General features: G+C 33.3%; 2 protein-coding genes across 2 annotated transcripts; both read left to right on the top strand.

The window, feature by feature from the left end:
- Positions 1–1143: 1143 nt before the first annotated feature.
- Positions 1144–16390, top strand: LOC127812793 (disease resistance protein RPV1-like). The gene is made up of 4 exons (XM_052353323.1): positions 1144–1441; positions 2815–3200; positions 11435–11991; positions 14797–16390. Exons 1-4 carry the CDS (start codon positions 1144–1146, stop codon positions 15260–15262), a joined length of 1707 nt encoding a protein of 568 aa, XP_052209283.1. The 3' UTR covers positions 15263–16390.
- On the top strand, positions 15287–17459 carry LOC127812792 (disease resistance protein RUN1-like). Its single transcript, XM_052353322.1, has 3 exons — positions 15287–15901; positions 15998–16396; positions 16500–17459. The coding sequence occupies exons 1-3, from the start codon at positions 15287–15289 to the stop codon at positions 17457–17459; spliced, it is 1974 nt and encodes a 657-aa protein (XP_052209282.1).
- The last annotated feature ends 927 nt before the right edge of the window (positions 17460–18386 follow it).

Raw genomic sequence — 18386 nt, 5'->3', positions numbered from 1 at the left:
CGACGATCAGAAACTACCTCGAGGTGCGCAACACTAAGGAGAGCAACATATCCAAAAATGAGAAAGATCGAACGGCTAGATCTTCGTAGATCTAGAGTCGAAGTTTCGGCCAAAAAGAGAAAAAATACTGCCAACGTCGCCGGCCACCGTGGCCGGCGATTTCCAGCGATCCAAGACCGTCACCCAACCCTCTTAAGCAAACCGACCATCATATCCAAGAATCGCAAAAATCCAACGGTTGGATCTTCGTAGATCTAACCTCAAACATTCGGCCAACAAGCCCCATCGCGCCTCAACCCTCATTTCACGAAAACAACAAGCAAAACAGAGAGGATGAAGCCAAAACACTTACCTCCTTGTAGATCGGGGGCACTTTAACGGTGAAAGCGAAGTCGGATCAACGATCGAACGGCCGGATCGCTTGGAATCGAAGAAAATCCGAGAGGAAATCAAGAGAAAATAAAAGAGAGAGAGAGAGAGAGAGAGAGAGAGAGATTTTCTGATTTGGGGGGGGGGGCTGCCGAGCGCCTCCCCCTTTTCTTTTTATATTTTTGTTTTTTTTTTTTGTTTTAATTAATTATTATATAATTAATTTAATTAATTTAGTTTTTTTTTTTTGGATCTTTACAGTTCTACTCTTCCTAACCAAGACTCCATTTTGTTAAGGGGTATAGGCCATAGTGCACTAATGAACTACGTTATTCAGTTTGCAAAAATCTTCAAACTCAAGTAAGGTATATTCCCCTCCATTGTCAATCCTCAAGTATTTCAAACAGTAACCACTATGTTTTTTAACCAAGTTCTTAAACTCCTTAAACTTGACAAAGATTTATCCATCTTCTTCTTTGACAAATAAGCTCAAGTTTTGCTACTCAAATCATCAATAAATGTGAACATGTATTTGTTACCTTCTACTATAGTGAGATTGATGGGTCTACAAACATTTGAGTATACTAGCTCTCGGCAACTAAATGCTCTCCTTGAACCTTTACTCGAGAAAGACTTTCTTTGATATTTTCCCATGATGTACACCTCACAAATCTTGCTAGGGAGATTAACTTTGGCAAACCAGACACTATATTTTTCCCTTTTAAGATATTCACACTTCACAAATCTTGTAGTTCAAAGAAATGGCTAGTAGCTATGAATGAAGAAATGGAATCTTTGCCCAAGAATGGCATTTGGGAGTTAATACCACGGCTCGAAGGGAAAATGATAGGTGGCTGCAAATGGGTCTTTAAGAGGAAAGAAGGAACTTTTGGAGTTGAAAATTTTATATTCAAGGCAATGCTTATTGCTAAAGGGTATAACCAAATACAGGGAGTTGACTTTAATGATGTTTTCTCTCTTGTTGTGAAGCACTATTCCATTCAATTCCTGCTGGTTGCCATGCATGATTTGGAGCTGGAACAATTGGATGTTAAGATAGCATTCATACATGGTGTTCTTGAAGAGAAGATTTATATACAGTAGCTTGAGGGGTTCATTGCTACAAGAAAAGAAGATCATGTTTGCCTATTAAAGAAGTCTCTTTATGGTCTTAAGCAATCTCCTAGGCAATGGTATAAGAAATTTAATGCTTTTATGATCACTCATAACTTTTCAAGGAGCAATTATTTCAGTTGTGTTTACTTTAAGAAGCTAGCGAATGGATCATCTATATACTTGCTACTATATGTGGACGATATGCTAATTGCTGCTAAAAATATGTCTAAAGTTTAAAAGCTCAAAGCATAGTTGAATCTCGAATTTGAAATAAAAGATTCAGGAACAACCAAGAAAATACTTAGGATGGAGATTCATTGGGACAGGAAAGCAAGTAAGTTGTTCTTGACACAACAAAAATATGTTGAGAGGATTAAATCGTTTTAGCATGAAGATGCCAAACTTGTCAGTACGCCCTTGCCGCTCATTTTTGACTTTCAACATCTCTATCATCACAGACTGATGGAGATAACAATTACATGGTTCATGTTTCGGTCTTGAAATTTCAAATGCGGTCAATCTTGTTAGTAAGTACATGGAAAACCCTCAAAGAGTTAACTAGCAAGTAGTAAAATGGGTTTTGAGATACTTGAAGCGAACTATTGATACTTGTTTGATGTTTGGGACTTATGATAGCCATTTGGTTGGCTATGTTGACTTAGACTTCGCTGGTAATCTTAATAAAAAAAAGGTTACTCACAAGTTATGTGCTATGCGTTATGTCTGCCTATCAGTTGGAAGTCGACTTTACAATCCATAGTTGCTTTGTCCACTACAAATTAAAGAAAAATATATAGCAATAGCTGAGGCTATCAAAGAAGCTATTTAGCTTAGAAGCTTGTATGGTGAGCTCAATTGGGATCAAAAGGTGCATGTTTGATAATCAAAGTGCTATTCACTTGATTAAGGATCAGATGTTCCATGGAAAGATAAAGCACATCAAGATTTAGTATCATTTTGTAAGAGATGTTATTGCTCAAGGAAACATCATTGTGAAGAAAATTTGTACTAAAGATAACCCAACTAATTAACATGTTGACCAAGTCTTTTCCTTGCAGCAACTTCGGACATTCCTTGGACTTGATTGGTGTGATAAACGCTTGAGTTTTCCCTTGGAGAGCATTTTGGTGAAGGTGAAGTTATGGGTTTTATCGTATTTTTATTCTTCTTTTCGTTGATACATACACATGTATGCATACATTATGTATATACATAGAGAGGATTTGAATCTCATTAATCACACATATGGTGGGGGATTACGCACAATTATTAGTAATACAACAAAGCATTTGAAACGGAGCTACTGCCCACAAGTTTGTGGCATTCCAGGAGCTGATGAGGACTTGATGTGGTTAATGTATTCGAGTTGTAACATTACAAGTCAAGCTTTTCAAGTGAAGGACGACGTTGGCGCTCGCCTTGTATACAAGGAGAAGGAGGAAGAAAAGAACGGCAACGGTCAAGCCCAACAAATCCATCCCTATGAATATGGAAACGAAATTCCTGTCTATTGCAGTTTGGATTGCGATAAGTGTAATGGAATGGCAGTTTTTGCTTGTTCCAGTGGGGAATGCGAGTTCTGTAATGGAATAAAGGCAACTCCTCCTCCTCCCTGTCATCGAAGTGAGGATAATTGCCAGAACTATATGCTCTGGGAGGCAATTTTAGGTAATTGTGGCATTGAGGATTTCTATGGGTCGGTGCATGCAAATTCGGTAAGAATCATTCACCTTGGCTTTCATGCTACACCTTGCACATATTGTCTTGTATGGCACCATGAGATGCACCAGTGGGGGTGGAGTGGAGGTGGGGGAGGATGAAGACATCATCGTACAGTAAAAGATTTAGAGGCAGTTGATATATGGTGATGGTGCCACTAACTAAATCAATCATGATGTTTTTGTGGACAAGTTTTCTTTAGAATTTTCTCTCCAACTTTTTATTGGTAGTTGATTTTTATTATTATATTTCAATAGTTGTATTTTAATATTTTACTATTAAATTTTATTGTACTTTTGAGATGTATATTGTACTTAATTATGATAAAAAAAAAACTAAAATTATTAGTCTAAATTGTATTAGGAAATGCAATTTCTCAAGACCACTAGTCTCTGGCATATATAATTTACTCGTCATAGGTTCCTACATATATATTGAATTTTAATAGTAGGTGGCAATTTAGAAAATTTACCCCTTTTTCTTTTATTCAAAAAATAAGAAAGTAACTGAACTTTATTCAAAATTATTATTACTAAGAAAGTTCAGTAGGAATCTAAGAAATTTTAGTGAACTTAATTATTATGATACACATCAACCTAGAATTTTAATAGTAGGTGGCAATTTAGAATTTTACCCCCTTTTTTCTTTTAATTTCGGACTGAACTTTTTCATTTTCGGCTTCACCATCTCAATGCGCATCTGTGTATATATAGAATCAGTTTCTAATCCTAGTCCAGAGCTGTCTTTTGTCAAATGCCACATAACAGAGTGCACCTATGTTGTGAGCTATAGAAACAATTAAATCTTGATGACAAACAAATAGAGAAATATAATAACAACAATTATAGATCTTAGATGGAATTGATTTGCCAAAAAATTAAAAAATTGAGCAAACCTGTGTATTAAATTTGTTTGGCTAATGGTGTGATGCTAGGAATACACTTCATCTCAACCACTTGTTTTGACCAAAAAATAAAACTTAAGGTGCATTTGAGATGGGTAAAAATAAAAGTGGAATTTATTTTTTATTTAAATTTTAAAAAATTTCACCAAATAATTTTTTTTTATTAGAATTCAAATTCTATTTTAATTTAAAAAGTGAAGATTTTCGTTGAAATCAATAAATTAGAATTCCTAAGAGATGAGGCGAGAATTAAAATTCTATAAAATTAAAATTTACCTCACTTTTCATCCCAATCAAACACACTCTTAACCTCTATAAAGAAAGTACATGAAAGATCTGATACTAAAGTATCCTAGACAAGAAAAGAAAGGGAATTGGAATTATCCAATCATCTGGGAAAGACAAAAGTAATCAGCTGCACCAATATTTAGCAATTAGATACAATAAATAAACTTTCTTATTTTCATTAGCAAGCCCATAATTGTTTTCTTTTTACAGTACCTAAGAAGGCCCATCTGCCAGTCAACATGCCATAAAAGGCCTCAAAACACACTATATATTTAAAAAAAAAAAAAATTCACACTTTATTGGAAAAGAAACCTTTTTGCTCCACCATAACCATCACTGATAGCAGCTTAATGATATTCCGCAATATTACCATCAGTGGGGGTAGGGGTGATAGTATATAGAGCGATATCAAAAGAACCCGAGGAGAGTTCTTAAACCATGAAAAAGTCTCCACCAATCAAGGAGTCAGCTTCTGACAATTTTGCAATCCATCAAGAAGCCAGGAAAATATGCAATTCCAGCTCATTTATGGCACAAAGCCTCAGATCCCAGAGAGAAATTACTGGAGCCCTTTAGATTATTGAATACATGCAACGCATTCTTCTGCTTGTTAACTCAACAAACAAGCTGACTGCAAGTATTTGACCATGCTGCGACCCTCAACGCTAAGTTTTGTAGCTTGAAGAGGCTTCTTATTTGGTGCTTTCAACTGTTGCAGCTTCTTCTGCATCTGCCAATAAACAATGGACACAGGCACTTCAGAGAGAACACATGATCCTGATATACAAAACACAGGTCACACATGGCCTAAATTAAGAAAGCACAACAAGTGACAAGCCAAGAAAAGCAAGCCAGTGCCCCCACATCTACCACTCGTTAGAAACTATTTTCCCCCAAGCATGTGCAAAACAGATTCCCCCAAGTTATTCGCTAAAACTATTAAACAAGCATGAGAATACCTATTATTCAGTTATTATTGCATCTCTTTGTGCCCATAATTCTAATATGTACCACTGCCCGTTGCTTCATTGTTGTAACTAGGGATGTAAAGAGGTTCCTAGTGGGGTCCCAATTAAACAATGTTGATGAAGAAAGGAGATAAAAATAAACAATAATGTTGATGAAGGTCTTGTTAAAATTAAACAAATTATAGATTCTAAAAGAGTTCTTATAGTTCTTGATGATGTGGATAAACTAGAACAATTAAATGCATTTATCCATGTTGGTAGACTAATCTACAAAATTCAACTGTAAATCTATGCCTTATGATATTAGTAGTGTAGATGGATCAAGATTCTTCTTCTTCTTTGAACTTTTCCTTTTCCCCTTTGCAAAATGTTAGAAAATTGAAGCTAAATAGCAAACTTTTCCTTTCCATCCCCCGTATTCTCTTGTTTACAAATTGTTAAAAACTGAAATTCAATTATTAGAAATATAATTTTGAATTTCACCTTAGAAAAACTAAGACAAAATTGATTAAAAAACAAAATTATTTTAATTTTTAAATAGTGACAGCTTTGAATTAAGGAGGAATGCCAAACCTGTGCCTTTTTTTTTGGTTTTCTGTCTGATTTAATTTAAAATAACAGAATAAAAAATCAATGGGATCAATCATTTTGACTGCAAGAAGTGAGATGAAACAACAATCTCATCATCTTTCACAGGAAGGAAAACAAGAAGTGTCAGGTTGTGTTTCTGAATAAAGCTCAAGGCAATGACGATATTTCGGGCGGGTATAGACTTTGGTTTGTAATTAAAGCATTAACCCACTTCACTACTTATTGACAGCCTAATTAGAAGTCAGGCTATAAGTCCATTTACTATCTCTTTGAAGGAGAAATGGGCCTTAGCCTATTTGCTCAAGAGATAGAGAAGCCTAGCCCATTTGTTTTGTGCAAACCCATTTGTTGTGCTGGCCTATTTGCTTTGTGGAAGCCCGTTTGTTAGATACCCTAGCTGTCTCATATATATATTCTTTGTATCATTTGGAGACAATACTCTCTCTCTCTTCTCTCCCCAAATTAGCGCCGAAAGCACCCCTCCATTTCCTCTTTGGCATAGGCCGGTCGGTGGCGATTCCCACTTACTGTTGGCCGGCCTTCCCTCACTTCCAGCTTCGTGTGAAGTGTTGTTTACCACTTTGTGCAGCTTTGATTTCTCCCTATATATTCGGCTTGGCCGAATGCTTTCGGAGAGCGAAAAATGAGAAATCCTCTCGGTTAGCTTTCTTTATCCCATTATCTTTGTGATTTCTCTTGTTTTCTTACTGGACTCTACTTTGTGTAGAGCATATTTGTTCTCGCCAAGAGGGGTTTTGTTTTGGTCGAAAGAGAGATGGGCGATTGGGTGCTTCAGGGTTGGGTTTCGTTTGGGCTTGGTGGCCTTATATTACAAAAAATCCGTAATTTAGTAACAGATTTAGTGACGGAATTTTTCCGTAGCTAATTAGAGAACGATATTCCGTCGCCAAATTTTTTAATTTTTTTTAAATTTAGCGATAGAATATTCCGTCGCTAAATAATTAAAAAAAATAATTTATTTTTTATTTTTTAGCGATAAGGTGACCCCGTAGCTAAATTTTCATTTTTTATTTATTTTATTTTCATTTTTTGCCAATAAGCGTTGTCTCGTAGCTAAATTTTCATTTTTATTTATTTTATTTTTTATTTTTTAGCGACAAGATCACCTCGATGCTAAATTTTGCATTTTTATTTTTTTTATTTTTTAGCGACGGATGACCCCGTAGCTAAATTTTGCATTTTTATTTTTTTTATTTTTATTTTTTAGCCACGGGGTTATCGCATAGCTAAATTTTTTATTTTTATTTTTTAGTGATGGGTTATCCCGTGGCTAAATTTTACATTTTTTATTTATTTTATTTTTATTTTTTAACTATGGGTTACTCATCGCTAAATTTTAATTTTTTATTTAATTAAATTAATATTATTCAGCTACGAAATATTTCATCGTTAAATAATAAAAAAATTGAATAAATAATAAAAAATTAAATTAAATTAAATATATAATTAAAAACTTTAGCGACGGTACTAATCCGTTGCAAAAAAAATAAAATAAAATAATAAAATTTATTAATTATATATTAAAAAAGATTAAATAAATATTAAATTTTATTGGCAACGGGAGTACCCCGTTGCTAAACAAGTAAAAAAATTAAATAAAAATTAAAATTCTTTAATATTAAATGCATATTTTATGTATTTTATTTAAAAATCAAAATATGTAAATTGATATGATATTGTAAAATTTATAATAACAAATATATATAAAACTAATTTTTAATAAAATAAAATTTAAATATTTAAGAGATTAATTAATTACAACATTTAAGTGGTACATTAGTTGAGTTAAAATTTATAAGATTTATTTTTTTTAAGTTTTAATTTATGAATTTAAAAGATTTAAAATTTAAAATCTTAATTTAAAATAAAATTAAATGGCTGGCAGATAAATGTAGTATATAATTAATATATGTAGTGTATATATTAAGGAGGCTCACAGCTCGGATAGTCGCGCACACGCGCGCGCAAGGTTCCTGGGATTGAAACTGAGGAAAGAAAGGAGTGCACTGGCACTACGTGTGGCGACTTAAGAGGGAGCCACGTAGCGGCCGTGCCACCTGGTGCCGCAAGGCAAGGGAGCGCACGCATCCGCCCGGCATGTCATAATTATTTTAGTTTTTTTTTTAAAATAAAAATCAGCGATGAAAACGGTTATGTCGTTGATTAGCGATGGAATTGTTTACGTTGCTAATTTTAATTTTTTTTAATATTCTATTTTTTAATGTGTATTAGCGAATAGCGATGGAAAACTTTTCGTTGTTAAAATAATATTTATTTTTTAATTATTTTTTATTTTTTATTTTTTTTTAAACAACAACGGAAATTTAGCGATGGATTTCGATGTTTTAACGACATATATTTTTGTCGTTAAATATTGTTTTTCTTGTAGTATTATTCATGGTGTTACCTAAGTGGTGATTTGTTCTCCAGATTTGAGTCCTGAATTAATGCATTCATCGTGACTACCAGGAGTTTAAAGTATATTTTATATTCTGTCTTATCGAATATTTTGTACTAATTCACTGTTTTGTAGATCTTCCGCTCAACAAGAAGTAAGCTATCCCGTTATTACCTCTCCTCTTGTCCTGTTAATTTCTGCAAAGGGTGCATGTTTATGAGCTTTCTCCGAAAATAAGTGAGTTCCGGGCTGTAATGCCATGCTTGGACGATTGTTGTGCAAGGGATTTCAAAAGATTGGGAAGGATGAAACCAGATGTTTCTTGAACATTGTACTTGTAGTTATATTCTACTGTATAGTTTAAAAGCTTCAGGAATCAACCATTCCTTTGGTTACGTACATTCAGAAATCACTTGTGTAAACCAACACACAACCAAGAACTACGGTAGTACCAACAATCCAAGAAGTCTGAATAGAATGAAACATAAACGCAAACACAACGCGCACACACGAGAACAGAAAATAAACAGCGCATATACGTATTCAGATTAAAAGATCCTACTCACGACAGAGACTCCGTCTCTAGTCAATCCACTAGAAATATATATGCATATTTACATAGGATTACATCGAGAGAAACAAGACAACAGAAACAAAGACTTCCTCTCGATCTCACGGTCACTCAAGAACAATACATCAATTAGAATACAACGCTCACAATACATCAAACAAATCTCACTCATTCAACCTTATTGAATAACGTGTCTCAGATCTGATTCAATTGTCGCGATCTTCTTCACCGATCGACCGCCTTCATGCGTTCTGTTCTTCTCCCCGCATCGAGTTCTTCTTCGTTCTTGCTAGATCTGTGTGTGTGTGTGTGTGTGTTGCGCGAATAGAGTTTTTGGAGTGTGTGTGTGGAAGTGTAAGAGAACTGCCACCCACAGTGTTTTACCCCAATCTCATCAATATATATGCGGGCCAAGAGACACGGTTGAGATTAATGGGTTTCATAATAAGCTTGGGCTTGGGCTTAAAACACCACTGGCCCAACCCAACTCTTGACCCAATACACTTTGAGTCATAAACCCAACAACATCCTCCATGTATTTTATGCTTGTGGTTATAAATCTTTACATGGGCTGCCAAGGATGCTGGAGTTTTTGGTTTATGTTAGGGCAAATAGTTAAAAAAAAAAAAAAAAAAACTACTTAAACTTAAACTTTTTTACAAATTTATAAATTTATCCAAACGTTTTAATTTTGACCATTTTATCTCAATTGACTCAATTAGGTGTAATTTTATCTAACACTTAAAATTAATTTGAGAGATATATGTCATTATTGATGTGACAAGTCACCTATCATAAAAAAAAATATGAGTGAGACTCACATAATTACATATGAAAAATAAAAAATAAAATTATACATGCAGTCCTAGTCATATGTGTATATGTGGGTCTTATTTTTATATTTTTTTTATAACATATGACTAATTGCCATGTCAACAATGATATACGTCTTCTAAATTGATTCCAGGTATTCGATAAAATTGTACTTAATTGAGTCAATTGAGATATAATTAACAAAATTGAAACGTGTAGACAAATTTGTAATTTTGTTTGAGATTTTTTTTTTTTTGGTTATTTACGCTTTTATGTTAATTTGGACAGGTATTTTCCATTCCACACTATCCTTGGTTTCTGGAGGTTGGCTGATGTCTTTACCGAATCCCATATTCTTGCCCTGTTGTGGAAATTCGTTTACTACAAGAAGGAATGTGTCCCTACTTTAGTTATGATTTCTTTTTTCACAATCTGTTGTTTCCACTTCCATGGCAGGCGCATATAACTTCTCATGTGAAGAAGAAGAAGGAATGCAAGGATTTTTGTGGCATTAAAACGACCTTCTTAGTAAAATGCATATGATTGTGATGGATTCTAGATTGTTGGAAAGAAGAGAGAGAATGTGTTACGAAATTGGACCGAATACAAATCACGATCAAACTATCAATCACACATACGAACACAAAATTTAATGTGAAAACCTCAAATAAAAAAAACAATGATAGAAAAAATAAAATCTCACTAATCAAATAATTGCTAATACAAAAATGATATCGGCATACACTCAAAATATCACTAAGCAAATATTTCTACAACCAAAGTAATATAGTTATAACTAATTTCAAAGTATTGGATACCTATTTATAGATCTAAAATCATCTATAACTATACACAAAAAATTATATTCTTATTAGAAGATAATTCATGAGGATATTTCTCCAAATGAGATAAATCCCACTTAAAATTGGATAATAATCCATCATCGATGACGAACCATCAACATGAGAGGGAAAAGAGAGAGAAAAAAAAAGATAGGAAGGGATAAGAAAAACTAGGAGACATAAAAATGAACTAAAGAAGAATGGTTTAAAAATAAGGGTAAAATGGTACAAAATTTTATATTTTTGTTAAAAACAAACGAAATTTGTACTATTTTTAAAAACACAAATATACTCGATGTAATATACATAAACTTTAAAAATAATTTGTAAAACTTTCCCCATAGAATTATTTTATAAAAGATTCTTGAACAACAGAGTGACATCCTAACTATTCTAAAAAGGTATCAACATAACAATTTTTTTAATTATATTGACATTTTCAATTATCGTATTTTCCTAATTAGATGTTATCTAACATAAGCACAAATAATTAATGAACCTGTGCATTCTTGGAGATTTTTATTTTTGAATTTAATTGTCATTATCATTTATAATCTTATTTAATTACTAATATATTAATTAGACATGATATGGTATTAATATAATAGTTGCATCAATCCTCATTCTGCTATAAGTATATAAAACCCTAGTGTTGTTGTGCAAATATCACTTCAATTTGAGTTAAAAATGTAAGTTTTCCTACCTATTTATCCTTTCTTCCATCCTTCCAAATTTCTTTAGAGTTGATGACGCTCTACCCAACATTGTGGAATCAAAAGAGGCACATTTGGTCTCAAGTTTTCTCCATAATTTGTTATTAAGATCGATTCTTAGTTAGTCTTTCAATTTTTTGTTCTATTAAATGATTACAAGGGGAGTCCAAGAAGCCTTCTCTTTTGCTTCTTGGAGCAGCTATCATGTGTTTTAAGCTTTAGAGGCGAGAACACTCGTTGGACATTTGTTGACCACTTGTACACAGCTCTGGTGAATGCCGAATTTTGTACTTTTAGAGACGACGATGGGATAGAAAGAAGAGAAAGCATCAAGCTTGCGTTGAAGAGGGCAATTAAAGAGTCTAAGGTTTCAATAATTGTCTTCTCCAAAAACTATGCATCTTCCAGTTGGTGCCTTGATGAGCTGGTGATGATCCTCAAAAGACAAAAGATAGGGAATTTTTATCATATGGTTTTGCCTGTGTTCTATGGCGTGGATCCATCAGAAGTTAGGAAACAAAAGGGAGATTATGCAGAGGCATTCGTGAGACATGAAGCGCAATTTAAGGAAGGAAAGTGTGAAGCAAAGAAATGGATGGAGAAATTGAAAAGGTGGAGAGAAGCACTGGAGAAAGCAGTTAATTTGGCAGGGATGGCTTTACATAATCATGCAGATGGGTAAATTAACTCTCTTTTCCACTTCTTATCATAGTTCATAGCTTTGAAATCCATTCTTAACATGCTTTTAGTGCATGAGTGTGCTTTTAGCTTGGAAATCAATTTTTAACACACTTTGAAATCTCTTCTTAAGTGGGGCTGTGACTGGTACTACCTTCTAATATAGGATTGTGGGCTCTCTTAGGACATGTGTAGTAAATCTGTAAGGCTTACATCACAGAATCTATAGTTATTGTCAATTTATGAACAAGCCACCTTCAATCAAACGGCTCTTATCATCTAATCTGGACAATAATCTCATAATATCACAAGCATTAATCTAAATCTGATCAAAATCACAAAACAAGCTTAAATTTAATCTTAAAAACAATTCACCATGTTAAGATGGATCCATAAATCTCTCTAGATCAATCGTTCTCGTTCTCCTTGCCTTAATCTCTCTAAATCCTTCTCATTCTCTTGCTATCGATTTATTTTTTTATCGAATTTTCTATTTTGTTCTTCTTTAATCGGTGAGCATAAAAATCCTCAAAACTAAGATTTTAAATTTTAAATTATTAAATAAAAGATTAATTTTAGTTTTTATATATTATTATTTTTACTTTGAAAGCAGAGAGAGAGAGAGAGAGAGAGAGAGGTGAAAAGGTGGCTAAACCTCAAAAGGTGTCCAGTGTAAGGTTCAACAAAGACAAGTTGCGTTTTATACAATTGAACGCATGTTTCATGCAGAAATTTTGGACATATATTAGAGTTTTCGTGACAAGAAGATACTAATTACTAGATAGGAATAGTCTTTATGTTTCCTAACTAACGTTGAACAAATTGCATGGGCGTATTAAATTAGAAAGAAGAGAGGTTTAATATATATTATATATATCCATATGTATAATATTATCTATCTTATTTATTAAGCAAACATATAATTTAACGTTATACGTTTTTTTTTTAATTTTCTTAAAATGACCTTTTATGTAATATAACTTTTGTTTAAAAGATTTATTTAATAAAATTTAAATTTATAACCTCTAATTATAACTAACTTAAATGGTAATTTTATTGATTATATGAAATGTCAAAAATACTTTTAGTGATTAAAATTAATTAATACAAGAGTATTTTAAATATTTTAATAATAAAATTGCTACCTAAACTATAAAATAAGATTAAATAGTATTATGTAGGAGCAAGATGAGACAAAATTAAGAGAGAATATCTTGTCTCGCAACATGCATTGAGCATCCCATTTTTAATTAATATAACTATTTATTTTATAAAAACACTTTGAGAATAGACGTTTGTGACTGAGGTTAGGTGGGTTTGAATGTATAAAAATGTTTAGTAAATTGATTAACTTAAGCTAAGTTTTAATTATGATGATTTGATAAAATACTTGAATTTATTAAATATATCAAAATATTCAAGTTGAATTTGGGTCTTCTAAGCTCTGACACACCTAAAGTGAGTTGAGTTTAATTAAATTTCAAGTTCACCAAATACTTTATTTATTATATTATATTCGACCATGAACTCAAACTTAAGTAACATCCAAACTCAAAGCGAAAATAGAGCCTAAACCATGAACTTCTCTTCTTTCTAGATCAATGCCCAGCAAAATGATAAATAATTGACATCAACTCATTCTAAATGTCTAAAACGGTAAAATAAACAAAAAAATAAAATAAAAAATAAAACATCGGACAAGATATTTTAACTAATTTATTAACAAAGTTGGTGGCATTTAACTAATTTATTTAAAAATTACATAATAGGGGAACCGTGCCACATACATAGTGATAAAATTGTTTGAAAAATTAGTTATTGTTTAAAAATTATGAGCTTAAATCTTGTTAATTTAATTAGTTTTTATTTTTAAACAAATCTTGCGTATACCAAAATTTTGTTAGTCTTCTTGTGAAAAATATTTTACTTCTTTTTGTTTATCCAAGTACTGAGATGTAATAAGTGTAGCATTTTACTAGAAAGTTTCAGGGAAAAAATTGTGCTACTACACAGACAAAATCTTTATTTAAAATTATATGACATTCATATATCCATACATTCACAATGAAAACTAACTGAATTAAACTATATTAATGGGATGAATATGTTAACTGTTATTAATAAATGAGAATAAAATCTTCTAAAATTAATATGTGAAATTGAATATTAGATTAAGATTAAGACAATTGAGACTTTATTTTTATCTTTTTTGCTAATAATTAGTGGCTAGGAGAATGTTTTTGTGGCAAGGCATTTATAAAATGAATCTGGTTTAATACCTAAACCAATTTACTTGATCTAAATCTAGCTCAATTATAATGGACTGGTCAAATTTGGTTATTCTTCTCTCTCTATATTAGATCTCTAAATTGATTGGATTTTTACAAGTCAAATCTAAATCTAAACTCGAATTAAATTCAACTCATTGACAGCCTTGCATCTGCATTATCTAGCAAGAAGATTATAAAACTCAATTACGATGGTTAGATGGGAAACAAGAGAAACCTCTGGTATAAAAAATGATTCCTATTTTTTGAAAAATGAGATTTCAGTATCATTAGACATGGTTGCCATATCATCGTATTTTCTAAGATTTATGTTATTTTTCATTTTACTTTTTTATTTTTTAACATATTCTCAATGCTATTAATTTTAACTTTCAATTGATACAAGTATTCAGGTACTGTGATAATAATAACTTTGATTTTTTGTTTGTTACGTGTAAATAAATTTTTAACACATTCAAGTTATGACATGCTTAGTGAATATACAAATATTACAATTTATCTTGATTGCAAATCATAGGTACGAGTCAAAGTTTATTCAAAAAATTGTCAAAGCAGTTGACGACAAGCTAAGGCCAACAATCTTGAATGTTGCCCCATACCTCGTTGGACTGCATTCTCGTGCCAGAATGATTAATTTGTGGTTAGAAGATGGAGGAAGTGATGTTGGAATTGTTGTCATTTGCGGGATTGGTGGAATTGGCAAGACAACCATTGCGAAATTTGTGTACAACTTAAACTTCTCCAAATTTGAAGGTAGCAGTTTCATTGCAGATATAAAACAAGTTTCAGAACAACAAAATGGCTTAATTCAATTACAAAGGAAGCTTCTTTCAGATATTCTAAGAGGAAGAAAGGAGAAAAAAATAAACAATGTTGATGAAGGGCTTGTTAAGATTAAACAAGTTGTAAGTTCTAAAAGAGTTCTTATAGTTCTTGATGATGTGGATAAACAAGAACAATTAGATGCAGTTTTTGGAATGTAAGATTCACTTTCTCCAGGTAGTAAAATGATCATAACCACTAGACGACAACACTTACTAAGAACTCATGAACATTGCAAAATACACAACGTAGACGAGTTGAATCCTCATGAATCCTTAGAGCTTTTCAGTTGGTATGCCTTTCGACAAAACTGTCCTATTGATGGTTATTTGGTGCACTCAAAGAGGGCAGTAGAGTATTGCAATGGGCTCCCACTGGCTCTTAAAACTTTGGGTTCTTCAATGTATGGGAAAAGTTTAGATGTGTGGAAAAGTCAACTTAAAAAATTGAAAGCTATTCCTGACAGTGAAATTCTTAGAAAACTAAGAGTAAGTTATGACTCTTTACAAGATGATCACGACAAAGATTTATTCCTTGATATTGCTTGCTTCTTTGTGGGAAAAGACAAAGACTATACAATTACAATCCTAGATGGATGTGATTATTACTCATTGATTGGAATTCACAACCTCTTTGATAGAAATCTGTTAGCAATTGGCACATATAACAAGTTGGTAATGCATCAAATGATTCAAGAAATGGGAAGGGAAATTGTTCGACAAGAATCACCCAAGGCGTTAGGAGAACGCAACAGGCTTTGGAATCATGAGGATTCCCTTTATGTCTTGAGGGAAAAAATTGTAAGAATTAACCATACTCAATTATATTTGTAAATATTTGTGAATGAATACTTTCTAATTATGTATCATTGTTTCTTCTTCTCCCTTCTTTTTCAGGGCACAAGAAATATCAGAGGCCTCACTTTTGATACCCATTTCTTAAAGGAAGATAGAGGTAAATGGAATGACATTGGGCCCCACGGAGAAAGTTGGTCTAACAAGCGCAAGAGATATCCCTTTGCCTTCTTCTCTAGTCTCTCTATAGGCATTTCTACAAAAACTTCAAATGAAGTAGTATTGGAAGTTGATGCATTTGCAGGGATGTCCAACCTACAACTTCTGGAAATTAGCAATGTACGACCATGTGGAAATTATGAAAAATTTCCCAAGGGATTGAGATGGTTGTGTTGGTCAGGTTTCCCATTACAAATGATTCCTGATGATTTCCCTGTGGACAGGCTAGTTGCTCTTGAAATGTCTTATAGTTGCTTGAAAAAGGTTTGGAATGGAGTGAAGGTTTGTCTCTTATTTCCATCCCCCTATTTTTTGTTTTTGTTTTTCTATATTTTAATATTTTTAATCAAATTATTAACTTTGTCTCTCTTTTGTTGTTTTACAGCACCTTATATTATTGAAAATACTTAATCTAAGTCATTCCAATAACCTTTATGAGACTCCTAATTTCTTGATGCTGCCCAATCTCGAGAGACTTATACTTGAAAGCTGTGTAAGGTTGGTTAAGGTTCATGAATCTATCGGACACCTAGAAAAACTTATTTTCTTAAGCTTGAGGAATTGTCAGAACTTGAGGAAGCTTCCTGAAATCATTTATAAGCTAAAATCTCTAGGAACACTTGACATTTCTGGTTGCACAAATCTTGAAAATGTTTCAGCAGAGTTGGACAACATGGATTCTTTGACAGTGCTCCATGCAGATGGAACTAGAATAAGTCAATTACTTTGTATCACTCCGGAGGTCAAAGCGTGGCCTTGGCAATCAAGTCTAAGAAGTTGTCCAGAAACTTCACTTTCTTTTCTACAGTCATTGGTACATTTAAGTCTAGAAAATTGCAATTTATCTGATGACGGTTTCCCTAGTGAATTTGGCAACCTATCTTCGTTGCGCAGATTAAATTTGAGCAATAATGCAATGTATTGCCTCCCAAAAAGCATCAGGTTTCTTTCTAGACTAGAACATTTGTCTTTGCGATCATGCCCAAAGCTTAAGAATGTTGATTGTTTGCCGCAAAATATAGAAGTACTGCGGGCTGATGGAAGTAAGTTGCTAGAAAAAATAAGCTTTGAATCACAGGGCATCTTCCCAAAGTTAGGCTATGAAAGTTGTCTGAGTCTAATGGAGGTTGCGGGCCTATTCAAGTTGGAACCCTTAGAAAGTGTTGATGTAGAGCTAATTAACAATTTGGGCTTATGTGACTTTGAAGCTGTGGAGAAATCACCTGTAGAGCTTCTCTCAAGCGTCGTTGGGGTAAGCAGGTGGAGGGCCGCGTGCTGCAACCTTGAGCTGCCATATGGCAGCCAATTGGAGGGCAGCACGTGGCAACCATCAGCTGCCCTCTGATGGCGCCCGTTTGCATTATCAACCCCTCTTCTCTTCTCACTTGTCCGTCTGCTTTTATTCTGTTGGAATATTGTATATCGTGCTTGCACGATCTGATCCGAGCCATCCATCCATGCTTTATGATTCTTGATCCCAACCCTCCATCGTCGCTATTTATCTTCTCCTCGGGATATGGTCTGGACAGATGTTTAAGGCGAAAGAGAAAAAGATCAATCAAAGAAGAGAATAGGGATCGAGAAGAGAGAGATACCCTTCGTCTCCGACCTAGGGTTATCTGGTTTTGCTTCGGTTCTTTTCTTTCTTTCTCTGTAAATGTTTGTATAGCTTTATAGTTATATGGTTCGATAGGGTTTTATGCCTCTTAATCTGTTTGAGTGATTATTGGGCAAGTTTTGTGTTTCTCGAACCACTGTAAGTACAGAGAGATTGAGGGGTTTTCTGTGGGTGTATTTTTGATTCAATCATTAGTGCAGTGAGCTCTCCATATTGGAGCTCAACGTGGACGTAGCCCTATTTGGGTGAACCACGGTAAAATCTTGTGAGTATCTTTTTTTTTGCTTTTTCGTTTCAGTTCGGCTTACCTCTGTTTCGCATGAATGACTGTTAAAGCTTTCATTCCTTTTGTTTCATCGTGTGTTTGTGATTGGGATATTCTGATTTTAACCCTAAGGTTTGAAATCAAAAGACCAGACCCTAGAGAAGTTTAAAAATTGGAAAACAATGGTAGAAAATCAAATAGATAGGAAAATTAAAACCCTTAGGACTGACAATGGTCTTGAGTTCTGCAGTAGAGCTTTTGATATATTCTGTAATGATCATGGTATACTTAGACATAGGACAGTTAGGAACACTCCCCAACAAAATGGGGTAGCTGAACGGATGAACAAAACACTTCTTGAAAAAGTCAGGTGTCTATTATTCACTTCT

The sequence above is a fragment of the Diospyros lotus genome, chromosome 11 (genome assembly GCF_014633365.1).
Source record: "Diospyros lotus cultivar Yz01 chromosome 11, ASM1463336v1, whole genome shotgun sequence".
Taxonomy (NCBI): Eukaryota; Viridiplantae; Streptophyta; class Magnoliopsida; order Ericales; family Ebenaceae; genus Diospyros; species Diospyros lotus.
This window is presented reverse-complemented; position numbering and strand designations above follow the sequence as displayed.

Coding starts and splice junctions, on each gene's coding strand:
- LOC127812793 (XM_052353323.1), top strand. CDS start 1,144: ATGAATGAAGAAATGGAATCTTTGCCCAAGAATGGCATTTGGGAGTTA. Junction 1,442..2,814: donor TAAGATAGCATTCATACATG/GTGTTCTTGAAG, acceptor GTGGCATTCCAG/GAGCTGATGAGGACTTGATG. Junction 3,201..11,434: donor GGTCGGTGCATGCAAATTCG/GTAAGAATCATT, acceptor ATCGATTCTTAG/TTAGTCTTTCAATTTTTTGT.
- LOC127812792 (XM_052353322.1), top strand. CDS start 15,287: ATGATCATAACCACTAGACGACAACACTTACTAAGAACTCATGAACAT. Junction 15,902..15,997: donor ATGTCTTGAGGGAAAAAATT/GTAAGAATTAAC, acceptor CTTCTTTTTCAG/GGCACAAGAAATATCAGAGG. Junction 16,397..16,499: donor AGGTTTGGAATGGAGTGAAG/GTTTGTCTCTTA, acceptor GTTGTTTTACAG/CACCTTATATTATTGAAAAT.